Below are 13,838 nucleotides of genomic sequence, written 5' to 3'. Positions count from 1 at the left end.
GTCACATATAATGTATAACTACTGGGCGTTCCATGCTGCCCCCTGGTGGTAAACAGGTGTCAGTTGGTTCAAGAATCATTTTCATTGAGAATTCCGTCATAGTGAGAGCGAACAGCGACAGGACGAGTACACACTGCGCGCGTCAGGAACGGTACGCGTCAAACAAGTGTAACGTTTCTTGAGCTGTTTAAGTATTTATGGAGAGTGTCGCCTTTTCCACCAACAGGCATAGGCTACTTCAAGAAGGACTGAAATTTCATGCTGGCTCCCAATTTTCTCGGCTGGCCAAACCGTGGACATAAATGCCTAGAACAGAGAAGACCAATGTGATGCATCTGCACGAGAGGAAAATCACTCGACTAAGATGGGTAATAAGCAAACGATATTTACTGATGAACAGCTAGACGCCTATCAGGTAAGAGACTCTAGTCTTTATCGTTCTTTGCAGATCATATAGGCCTATAGAGATAACAGCAACAAAATCAAGTTTTGTGTTAAAGAATGTTTTGAAAGTCTTTCTTTTCTAAAAGACCAAAAAATATCAGGAAAGAAAAAATAAAGGTGTTCTTCATTTTACATTTTACTTTTTTATTTATCTATTTCATTTGATATATATACATTTATATATATATATATATATATCACATAATATATACACATAATTACACACATATATATACACACCTATATATACACACACATATATATGAAATATAAATAAATACAAATTAAGAAAGTAAGGAAAAAGCATATGCTGGCAACAGTTTATTCCCAGAGATGGTCTGTATGATTTTATATGAGGCTTCACCTTGTTCTTAGTTTATTGTCTGCGGCATACAAGCCACTTTATTGTCTTTCAGATTGAGCAGATTGTAGGATTTTGCAAGGAAATTATGAGTTTGACATAGCTGTTGTTGAGCTTTTTAAACTATAAACAAATCAAAATGTCAGTATTTTGTTCGGTAAATCTTTATGATGTTCTTAAAACAAAATGGTCAACACACAGAAGTAAGCCACTTGCATTTATATTCATATAGCATGTATGATATATTATTTGCTCTTTTTGTGATACTTAAGGTCTGAGCATTGAGGCATATCTGAAGACATCTGATCATATTGTTCCAAAGATCTTATCCTCCTCGTGCGCGAACATGTGAGAAGAGAAGATGCTTTTGTCTTCGGTAACAGTAGTCTGTCATGCTTTGGCGAAACATCATAGTCTGCTTCGAGAAGGACTCATAGACGTTTAAATATTAATCCAATTCTGATTAGTAAGCTGTTGGACTTTCTTTAAAGTCTTTTTTTAGTATTATTATAGCAGTATGATGAAACATGATTAACGGATTTATACAAATAATCTTGGTATAGATATGTGATGTAACTGGTTCACCGAGTCAGATATTAAGGAAATTTGAATAGTAAGCATCTGAGTTTCCCATCTGCCAATCATCAAACTGCATCAAGGAGATCAATGGCTGTTAGCAACAATGGCCGCCGCTCCTTGTGCTCTTTAATCACTGGGTTGAACGTACCTGGATCAGTGGAGCTTGGCCGTTTGGCTGATAGACTCATTCCTCAGAGCAGCCAAGTCTTATCATTCATCATGCTGTAAAAGTGAATCAGGCTAGTGGGGGAGAATATTGCAGAAAATTTTGCTTACATTGGAAAAACTTATCCATGTCTTAAAGAAGACACCCAAAAATTAGGATTCTGTCATCATATCTTCTTGTTTCCATAACCGCATGGCTTTATTTTTTTCAGTGAAACACTAATGGAGATGTTTTGTGATCAGTCAATTTGACTCGATTCAAATTCATTTGGGAATATTTCCGTTATGATGTCAATTTAAATATGAACATACAGGACATTTCTTATTCATTCAAAGAATCATCATAAGAATCATTGATTTCAGAAATTGGCTACACTGGCCATGCTGTATAGTTTTTGTTTATTTATTGATAATAAACTGGTTCATTCAAATCGTTTGTTCAAGAATCGGAAATACACTGGTCGTGCTTTATGATTTTGATACACTAAACATAACTTTTTTATTAGATTTGTTTATTCAAGAATCAAAATACACTGGCTGCACTGATATGTTTTTGATTTGCTAAAAATAACTTGTTCATAAAAGTCGTTTGTTAGTGAATCGGGATAAACTTGTCACGCTCAGAGCATGGGCTCAATATTCCCCTGCACAATATTCTACTCTATGCCAGTCGCTCAATCGCTCAAGTCCAAAGTATACTTCGGCTGTCCGTGTTCCGCGGCGGTCCGCTTACTGTCCGTGTGATGTAATTTTCGTCATTGGGAGGGTCCGTAGATATCCGTGCACATGGTCCACATGCAGCCCAATTGTGTCCACGGTGTGCGTACAACTTCATCCTTGTTTCCTTTCACATCATTTTAACTCCACACCCTTAGGATGTGAGGGAAGTATACACCTGTGTATCCTCGCTCATGACTCCTCAGGAGGCTTCCTCACTCCTCATTCCCCGCGGTGCAATTAGTGAATTAAGAGGCCCTTCAAGATGGCTGAATTCGATTGGTTTGTGGGCTCGAGGATGGAGAAGCAAGGAAATGAGGAAGCGTCAATTTGAGTATTGAGAAGCACCCAAAGTCTTTTCACGCTCGTGGCCAAAAGAGTATACTTTGAAAGGCTCTCACGCTCAGCTGTGCGCGAGACGGAGTGGAACACGGAAAATGAAGCATACCCGGGCCTTGAAGGGCCAAGCGTACGCTCCACTCATATACCGCTCACCGGTAAAACGACGTTCGCTCAAATCCAGCTCCGACATGAAATTTCTCTACTATCTTTCGTTAACACTTTATTTTACAGTGTCTTTGTTACATATGTTACATGTACTTACAGTCATAACAGAAAATCATGCATAATTACATGCAATTAACCCTCAACCAAATCCTAATCCTACCCTAACCCTATAGTAAGTACATACTGTTAATTATTATTACTCAGTATAATTACACTGTAACGATGACACCTTAAAATAAAGTGTAACCCATCTTTCTATTTGTAATGAATTTCTTGAATAAACGCCTCAATTGCAGTAGGCCTATAGATAACAGTTATGATACGTGTGGCTTTAAATCTAAATTGTATAAGTGGTAGCTTTTAAATAAATGTGACGTGACTTGACTGGACAGTGGAGAATAGGTGGTTTGCAGTCACGTGATTGTGATGACGCGCGAAATTCAGATGGAGGGCAGGAAGTGAAGAGCGGAATGGACGAGATGGCGGAAAGTCCGTACTGGACTACTTTTGACGCTATTACAAGAGAAATATACAACAAAAAATCGAAACATATGTTGGACGTGATCCTTACGTTATGAAGAGGAGCGATTTTTCAACTGAATTGAAAGATTTTGCCTGTAACGTTACGAGTTTGTCTTCAGTTACAGGGGTAACTTACAAACTCAAAGAAAAGAAGGAACAATTACTTTGACTTTACAAAGTTCAGAAACTGGTACGTTACACAAACATAGCCACATAAGTTAATTCACCTTTGACAAAGTGATCACTGCACACACAGGCATTTTCCGACGTAGGTTTGCAAGCCATATTTTTCCGGCGTTTTTCGGTCAATTTCTTGCCTTTTTCTTGCCGTACTCGATAAAAACTCCTTGTGGTTTCATCGATTTGAGCAACCATAAACGACGCAAAACATAGGCATTTTGAGTTTGTTATAGTGGTTCTAAATGTAGCAAATCACTTCCTGCCCTCCATCTGCATTTCGCGCCATGGCAACGCAGTGAGGTGACGTCATATGCAAACAAGCTATTGGAGCGCTTGTGCGAACATATCCACATCACAATCATGAGATGCTTTCTTTACTGCTGTTTTCTCACAGCCGTCCAATCACAGTGGAGGAGGGGCGGGACAAATACTACACTGACCAACTGTCACATTCTGCTTGTACAACAATAACAAACGACAACAACAAGCACATTTCTTCATCCAAACCTAGCGCCAGAGCAAGTGCGATACATTGTCGACATTTTTATATACAGAACTATTTGCGAAATCAGATACTAGTAACAGTTTCACAGATATTCCGTATCATAGAACATATAACGTTAGTCTCAACTGAGATAAAACCCATAAACAAACGCTGGCTAAAAACGCCCTTACCGCTCCTCTTCCACTCCGCTCACATGATCCGATCACACTGTATGTTTTTGCTTTACTAAAAAGAGCTGGTTTATTAGAGTCGTTTGTTTGTGAATCAGAATACACTGGTCACATTGTATGATTATTTTTGCATGCAGCCCGCTACGACAACTCTGATACAGGCATGGTTCTTGTTTCTTTCTTGTCACATTCAATATTGATTGCAATATTTTGCTATTTTGCAAATATTTTGCTGCGAGTTTGCAAATACCAAAAATGGAAGAAAACAGACCTTGCTACGTCTATGGTAATAATTTTACACCGGGTCGTCTATCCTCTTCGCTAATAACTCGCAGCTGTGGCCTTACCTCACATCTCACAGATTCAAGCCTCAATATTTCAAATTAACGAGCAATTAACAGTACTCAAAGGCTTATACGCGTAAATCATGAAACGGTCGTCCAAGCTGCTCCGTTGATTTGGAGGATGTTTTTTTTTTTTTTTTTTTTAGCATAACGCTGGCTGGGTGTTCGGGTAAACATCATAAAGGAGAGCTTAATCATTAGCTAATAAATCTGTCGGCTCAGGTCAGCATGGCTACAATGATTACAGTGAGTGAGGTAAGAAAAAGGATACACAGACCTGGGAACAGTCTCACAATGGGTTTTTAGGCAAATCGTGCTACCGTGGGTCGACAGCTGTCGCCATTCCCTGCGGTCATATTGCCAGGCCTCATTTCATATGTGTGTGTTTTTTTTGACGGGTAACACTTATCATTCACAGTGAAACCTAAGAGGCTTTGTGTGCTAATACAAAAGGTGTTGAAAAAGCCGACAAGGAGCTCAGGTGTTGATCCACGTGCAGTCATGCAGTGTAAATGCAAAACTGTTGCTTAACGTGTCAGATTCACGGTTCACGTGCTTCGACTCGTCGACACTTTATTTTCTGTGCTTTCCCTTTATCTTTATCATTTAAAACAGGATAAGTCACTTTACACTGGTTTGGGGTCAAAGAAATGAATACTTTTATTCAGCAAGGATGCATTAAATGGGCAGTAAAGACATTTGTTACAACAGATTTCAAATAAATGCTGCTTTTTTCATCTTTCTATTCTTCGAAGAGTCCTGAAATAAATGTGTCACGGTTTCTACTAAATTATTAACCAGCACAAATGTTGTCAATATTATAATAATATGAAATGTTTATTAAGCAGCAAATCAGCATATCAGAATGTTTTCTTAAGGAAAACTGAAGGACACTAAAGAGTAACGATGCTGAAAATTCAGCTTCGCATCACAGGAATAAATTTAGCAAAGCGGTAATAATAGGCTTCTTACAAAAGACTTAGGTTAGAAATTATGCTGGGGTTTAAGCCAGATGTTGTTACTATTCTTTTTTTTCTTTTTTATTATGATATGCAGTTATACATTATGTGTTTTCAGAGAAATGATTATCTTCTTTTTCCATCTTAGGACTGCACCTTCTTCACCCGCAAAGAGATTCTTCGGTGAGTATAGGCCTCTTTTTTGGCATATCCTGTGCTCATTTTGGGAAATAATTCTGTGGAATACAGCAGGAGAATATAAATCTGAATCATAATCAATACAAGCAGAAATTTTGAGTACACTATCTTTTGCAGCTATTATGTCATGGTATTGTGTGTTCTACCAGTTCGTTCAATTGCACTGCATTCCACTTGCTCTTATTAACCATGTCTAAGATCTATATATCACTCTCACCCCATTCATTCAACGGATATTTCCCCTGTCAGCAGTTCAGCTCCAGTGATATTCATCCATGCTCATTCATACAGACCAGTCTGCATTTAACAGTCCGCTGGCTTCATTAGTATTCCATTCACAGGCTGTGCGCCGTTTGTTTGACTGAAATTCATACGGTTGCTCAGATGAGACCTGAGATCTAATAAAGAGAACCTGACCATTATAAAGGTTCTTTTTATGGGAATTGCCCTTTATGTGAGCTGCCATTTATGCAAATTTAAGAGCCACTGAGCCCTGAACTTGTCTGCACGTAATTCTACATAAATTTATGTAAAACGCATGAGATTTGAAAAGCTAACTACGTGTTGCCAACAAATATTGGGTAAAATAGTCACATTTTAATCGGATAGTTAATTTTTTAACAAAATAACTTTTTTAACGCTATTTTTCAGTATAGCGCTAGTCACATGAAGCGCACTAAAGATTCGTCCCATGATTGATTTCAACTGTTTGACATTAGCATGTAGCTAAGCTAACAATGTGATACTCGAACAAGCATAAAAATAGAATTATTGAGTAAAGTAGTAGATTCTTTAACTTTTTTGTCGCTGTATTTTCAGTATTAAATTAAATTAAATTAAATTTTCTCTCGACTCGGTAGCAATTTTAAAATTCACATGAAGCGCAGAAGAGATTATTTCAACTGAGTTTGTCATTAGCAAGTCCATAAGCTAACAGTGCCATCAAGTATTGGGTAAATAATCCATTTTTAACCAGATTGAACTTTTTTGTCACTATCCTTAGTGAGGGCCAGAAAAGATTTGTCTCACGTTTAAAAAAAAAAGAAACTGTTTGACATTAGCATGTAGCTAAGCTAACAATGTAATACTCTAACAAGCATAAAAAAATACATAGTACACTGTTATTGGGTAAAATAGCATTTTTTTTAGTTAGATTAACCTTTTTCAATGCTACTTTTCAGTATTTATTGAAATATAATTATAGGCACATTTTTTCTCAACCTAGGCATCTCTAAGCTAACGCTGAGTTACCTATACGTTAAAATAGTACATTTTTAAGGAGATTACTTTTTAGTGATACTTTTCAGAATTGAATAAAATATCTATCGTATAGCTAGCTATATTTTTAGTCAATGTGTTTTAAGTCAGACGGCCAAGAAAACCTAGCCATGCCACTCTGGACAACATACATCTCACGATTGATTTCAGCTGTTTGACATTAGCATGTAGCTAAGCTAACAATATGAACTTGTTATCACTAATTTTCAGTACTTGAGTAAAACGTAGGTATATAGCCAACTTTTTTCCTCAAAGGAATCGTTTTTGGAAAGCATTCTTTGAATTAGAAGCCAATGTTCTTAAGCGAGAAACATTTGTCCTGGTAAACAGAGAGTGAGATTACATCCTATTCAATTGAGATTTATAGTCTCGCTCTGTCTGCAAGAATGTGATTTCTTTCTTGCTTTTTTTTGTGGCTCTATCAGAATCTCTCCCTGACTGGGCATGCAGCAAGCAGCAAAGCGTGTAATTGTCTTTAGCCACAAATATGACATTGCCCTGGTTGTAAGCCATTGGTATATACATATATAACGCTGTACTTTTGGCCCAATGCAGCAGTGTTCAGTGTAGCTGTACTAATCGGCTTTCAATCAGAAAGGCTTGTTGGTTTTAATCAGCATGAGCTCCAAGCCAAAACTAGAGTTCATCACTCAGTTTCTCTGTCAGCCTCAATTAGACCATGTGGCTGCCCTCCAAAATGAGAATTTTCTCTACATAGCTGGTAAGTTCTGTTAGTTTTATAAATAAAAAAAGTGTAGCAGATATAAACAATGGCAACAGGATAATTGAGTGATTAAACAGTAGATTAAAATGCTTCATTGCACAGCTGCAGTGAAGTTGTAAATGTAGTAGATCAATCAAATATGATATATTAATAGTATAATATATAACTAGTAATATGACATTTTTCAACTTTTAATATTAAATAGTCTAATTGTGTTGTTTATAAGGCAGGTTTTATGTCACAATGACTGCTGTATCTTGCATCTAATTAAATTATTGGTGATAAATTGAGGCGACAGTAGCTTGATCTGATTTACTATTAGGGGCCGTTCACACAGAACACATTTTTGCCTTTCACTGCGCTTCTTTCCCATTGTTTTTCAATGTAAACATGCGATAGACAGACGTGTTTTGACCACTTGATACAGTGTTCTTAAAATGTGGTGCTCAAGTTAAAAGAAATTGAACTTGTATGTTGCGCCATTCAACAAAACCTGTTCTGTGTGAATGGCTTCAGGAGGTTGAAATTGTTTTTAGTGTAGAAAATGCATTTCAGTCGGGACTTTAAATTTGGCCCGTGTACGTTGCATTCATTCATTTTTCAATTTAATATTTAAAGTAGAAAAATGAGAAACCGGCGCATTTATTCATTTTAAATTTTTTCGAAAAAGCAAGAATTCGGCTTGATTTTGTGTTTTTAGGTTCAGGAGTAGAAAATGGAAAAACGGCTTGAATATTCGATTTCCACATGTGGGCGGGCGTGAAACACCCTTTTTATTAAATATTTTTTTTAAGCCCAAAATTGGGATTTCCCAGAGCAATCTCACTTTTTTTTTTTTGGCACACCACAGCAATTTCTTTTTGCTCTAGTAGCTCTGTAAACACAAATAGGCTCAGTCACAGTTATTGACTCAGCCGTATTTTACAGCTCAGCTTAAGCAGACCAGCCATTAGTTACAGCTACCAAGAATCCTTTTACAATGTAGCTTTTATCTTGCATCTCAGTGCTGCTTCAGTGCGTTATAACCAGGGTGATCTAATTCATTTTTATAGCTGCATTTTTATAAAGTTTACACATACATTACATGTGCATTTTTGTATGTTTGTATAGACAAGAATAACAACATATTAACAGAATCTACAATGTAAACATAAACTTTATAGATGTACAGATCTTTGATTGTAACTGAAATTTATTAAATGTGTGCAACAATACCACTGCATGTGATCGAGTTACGAGATACAATCCCATTGCGGGACTCTCATTTATCAGTTAATGAAGAAACTTTTCAGATTTAATCGTTACAATGTCAAATTAAGTAAATGTGTAAACTGTGTTTGAGTTAAACATTTAATTACATGTATCATAAATATAATAAAATCAACCAATCTATGAATTAAATATTCTAAGAATGGCAAAGTTGTTTTTTATTCATTTGTACGAGATAATGAATATAAAATCATAAGGTAATGTACCCCTTGGATCATACAAAAACGTTCCACTTTGTATATTTTTTTCTATTTCAATCATGGTTAAGTTTAGGTTTGGGTCATACATTTTACTATACATACATACTATATGAATTATTTTTGAATTTGCCATTTTGTAAAAAATTAACTACTACTCAAACAAACTACTTATGAAGCCATATTGAAAGTTCAAATGTGAAAGAGTTTATGCTGAGATATTGTGTATACTTATATATTGTATGCTACAATGTCTATCCAATTGTAGGAATGTATGAATACCCAAACCCACACCTAAATTGTATGAAAAAGTATGAATGAGATTGTACAAATCCATACAAAATCTCAAAAATCACCAGTAAAATAGCTATGAATTGTCATGAAAGTGTCTTGAAATACCTGTAAACGCTAACAAGATTTGCATTGTCATAACTGGTTCTTATTGTTTTGAGAACGACAAACGTTTTGTAATTAAAATTGTAACAAACTTTGTGTTCGTAAGATGCTTCTAGAATGGTTTTCCAATGGTTTCCAAACGCTGTTACCTGTGTTTCTCTCACGGCGTAGGATCGCTTTTCAACCCTTACGAAAGACCTGGAACCCAATCTCTTGATTAGGCACAGACTTGCAAAGTGACACTTCAGGTCTGGTTCATTCCTTTGTAGATTCCTATTCAAGATAACATAAAGAAATAAAGCCTTATGTTGTTATTCGACCTGGCTGTCCATTCCCTCTGTGCATTAGGTATAAATAAAACAAATTGCATGCTTTCTGGTCTAATAGGATTGACATATTGCTCTCGGGTTTCAGGATATGCTGTTAATCGCTGTCGTTTGAAGATCAAGTGTCTACTTTAAGAAATTAAAAGCAGATACAGGAGAAAGAGGCACAGTGTCAGTTTACAGTCAAATGACCCAATTACGGTAATACAGAGGCCCAACAAACAGACTCTGATTGGCTGAGCAGTAGCTAGTGTACTTCCCCAAGTCTGACTCATGGCCAGAACATTTCCATGTCAGTTTCTGTGTAGGAAATGCAGTAGGTATCTGTCTACTTTGCTTTGCCGTTCTCTCAGTGACTCAGCTTTTAGATTTTATGGAGCTGGTACGAAAGAATCATTGTTTTTATGTAAATTACTTGCCATGACATATTGATTATGGGAAATATGATTGATCTTTAATCATCAGCAACTCAATGCCACTTGTCCCAGCCACAATGTCCTAGTAGTGTCTCTAGATGTTCAAAGCTTTCAATACCCAATGCAATCGACCTTCTATTCCAATATCATCACCATCTTTCGCCAAACAATCAGGCTACACATCGCTCTCACTTCAACTGAGAGTGTATTATGTTCAATCCAATGGCCTTTTCTGGGCATTATGTGTGATTGATAGATTGGTTGATGTTTGCCCTGGTGTGTAAAGCTTGAACGGATAATATGATATGATTCAGGATGCTGCGCTGCATCATGCACAGATGATTTACTGCTGTTTTCTTGGCCATGTCCGTCCGAGTCCCTGGTTGGGGACAAAGTGACAGTTAAATGAGATTTTATTACGATTCTGTTAGACATTTATGGGGATGTTCTTCTATAATGCAGTCTTTAAAAATGTGCACATTGCTCTGATTGGTCAGATGGCCCAGTCTGTTGTGATTGGTCTACTGTGCTCTGATTGGTCAGATGGCCCAGTTTGGTCTGATCTGATTGGTCTACTCTGCTCTGATTGGTCATATGGCTGAGTCTGTTATGATTGGTCTACTGTGCTCTGATTGGTCAGATGGCCCAGTCTGGTCTGATTGGTCTACTCTGCTCTGATTGGTCAGATGGCTGAGTCTGTTGTGATTGGTCTACTCTGCTCTGATTGGTCAGATGGCCCAGTCTGGTCTGATTGGTCTACTCTGCTCTGATTGGTCAGATGGCTGAGTCTGTTGTGATTGGTCTACTCTGCTCTGATTGGTCAGATGGCCGAGTCTGTTGTAACTGGTCTACCACCTACAGTGCGTGTCAGAAATTAAATGTCCATTACCATTTCTGAATTTCAGCTCCGGATCTTCCACAGCACTTGATACACAGTGATACAAACAGTAACAATGGCATCGGTTTTAACGTATTAAATCTAGCCTGAGTCCTCATCCTTTGGAAGTGAATGCAAAGTGGATTTGCTTTTGCAGCACAGAAAACAGTGTCTTCTCAACATGTCGACAACATGCACCAAACTCTTCCAGTCTCAGCTACAGCTACAGTGTTTGAGGGTCAAAGTAGACATTGTTCACAGGCAGCCAATGAAGACCATAGACCATGCATTATGCAAATTGTTACAGACCTACGTTGTTGCGAGGAGGAAGTAAGACTGGGATTACTGACAACTCATTTCAGGAAGTTCCGAACCGGTTCTTTCTAATGGGAGACTCCATTTATGTGCACTTTAATCTTTAATACTTTGCAGACAATTCTTGCAGATTTTTTATCTGAAAAAGCATAAAGAGCCTCCGATCTTCTCAACTGTATTCAACATTGAAAATCATACAATGTTGTCATACTCTTGGCACAGTCTGTTTTTATGTATTGATTGAATTAATTATGTCTAATATTTCTAATTACTAATTTAATTTATTATTTATTTATTTATTTATTTACCAAACACTTCACCAAAATGTTGCGTGTAACATTGTACTGAGTGGCATTTACTAGTATCTAATTGTTTATATAATGCTTACTGCTAAAAAATAATACAGTGATGGTTTTAAGTTGTATTTAGACATAATTTTAGAAAACAATGTTACAAAACTTGCAAAAACAGTTCATGTTTAATTTGACCTCTTTAGACTGATGATCAACATTTTCTGAATGTTAAACCCATCATTTGTCGGATCATTAGCATAAGAAATGTGAAAAAAGTCTCAACTTAAGAGTTTCAGACCCTATTGTACCCTATTAATGGAAAGTTATTTATATTATATCACCCAGAATTTCTTCTCCAAAGACATTTTGCTGAGATCACATGAGCAGCTGGTGAAGATCTTCATGTTGATCTGTACTGGTTTGGATTAATTTTGTTTTTGTGGCTGTTATACCCATCTAATGAGAGAGACCGTAATGAAAGGCCTCAGTTATCATAATGAAACCCATCCTACAGTCTCCTGGTGACTCATGATGGCTCATGGACTTTCCTGTGACAGTGAATAAGCCTCACCATGGTGTGTAGGTTCCCTTAGCAAAGAAACATATTCCTGTCATAACAACATATCAAGTGACCTTATCACTATCACACATAGTTGAGTTGTTCACAAGTTGTTACCTTTCTAAACTGCAATCAGAGAAACCACAATGAAATTTCTCGATAAAAGATGCGGCGTATCTGTAAAGACTTCTCATGTATGTGTTTCATGTGGTGGGTTAAAAAAATCTATGTGTTTATTAACTGTGCTAAAGTGTAACATAGAGGCTGCCTCCATGAAAGGGGTTAATGAGATGTTTAATGCATTACTCTCTAATGACCATTATAGGCTCAGCTTATTCTTCAGCAATGAACCATTACTGGCTTTTATCTCCTGTCCCCAGAGTGCTTTGTAACACTCTGCTTTCAATACCCATTCGCTGGGTGCTGTAATGCACCAGGGTGCTTTGAATAAACGGCAACATATTCCACATAAAAAATTAGCTTGATCTTGTTTAATACCTGGAGCTCTGGATAATAATACCATGCTAGAGCTACTGCTGCTAAAGTCAAATAAAATATTGATGCGGTCTGATCTGTGTCTCTCTGACAATGCATACTTTATCTGAAATAGATTATTGGTGTTAATTTGTGTAGTGCTTACTTGTAAAACAGCTAGGGTGTTGTGAGTGGTTGCTAGTCACCTTTATTTATATAGCGCTTTTTACAATACAGATTGTATCAAAGCAGCTTCACAGTGATAACATGAAAAAAATACAACAAAGTTTGTTTCTAGAAGAAAATTGCGTCATCGTCCACCTTAAGTAAGGCAGATCAGTAATATTGTTGAATATTAAATGTCCCCAACTAAGCAAGCCAAGGCAACAATGGCAAGGAACCAAAACTCCATCAGGTGACAGAATGGAGAAAAAACCTTGGGAGAAACCAAGGCTGATGATGTTGGCACTTCAGGGATGCGTTGTGGATGGGTCCAGGCGCAGGTCCACCATCTAATCTGGATATGGCCCGGATCCGGCTGACTTCAGTAAACCTTGGAATAAACAGAAAGACTAACATTAGTGTAGATGCCATTCTTCTTATGATGTAACGAGTACATCAGGTGTTATTCACCTTATTCCGGAAGTAGCACTGGATGGCGCCATCCGCGTAATCTCACTTCCTGTTTTAGCTACTTAGCGCTTTGTTTGCCCTGGTCCAATCTGTTATCTGTCTTGATATACAGTAGATAGACTATAATATTATAGCCAAATGCGTTGGCCTATGGTTATTAACAACTGCTGCAACGTACTAAAGTACATTTCACTTGAAGCTTTTGAAACAATGCCACAATCAAATTATTTAATAGCTGTGTCTTTCTAATAGCTATTACTTAGTTATGAAGATGTGCACAAACACTACTACATGTAAAGTTTGAAACATTATTACACCACAGTTTGTTTGCTTAATCACCAGATACATTTGCAGTGTATAGCCAACAGATGAGAAAAAAATAGCCACGAACTGGTGTAGAAAGAAAGTAGAGCCTCAACTAGATGAACAA

At 37.1% G+C, this 13,838-nt stretch overlaps 1 protein-coding gene across 3 annotated transcripts in view; it reads left to right on the top strand.

Moving 5' to 3' along the window:
- Positions 1–98: 98 nt before the first annotated feature.
- cib2 (calcium and integrin binding family member 2) overlaps positions 99–13,838 on the top strand; it is a 29,307-nt gene continuing 15,567 nt past the window's right edge. The window contains exons 1-3 of one of the 3 annotated variants that reach the window (XM_084396745.1): positions 99–151; positions 227–415; positions 5,602–5,636. In XM_084396745.1, coding sequence (XP_084252871.1) covers positions 365–415; positions 5,602–5,636 — 86 coding nt within the window. In that variant the 5' untranslated portion in view covers positions 99–151; positions 227–364. Of the gene's footprint in view, positions 152–226; positions 416–4,584; positions 4,750–5,601; positions 5,637–13,838 lie in introns of those variants that run through there. The other 2 variants (XM_084396746.1, XM_084396747.1) reach the window with 2 other exon arrangements.

Source organism: Rutilus rutilus (assembly GCF_951802725.1).
Source record: "Rutilus rutilus genome assembly, chromosome: 23".
NCBI lineage: Eukaryota > Metazoa > Chordata > Actinopteri > Cypriniformes > Leuciscidae > Rutilus > Rutilus rutilus.
This window is presented reverse-complemented; position numbering and strand designations above follow the sequence as displayed.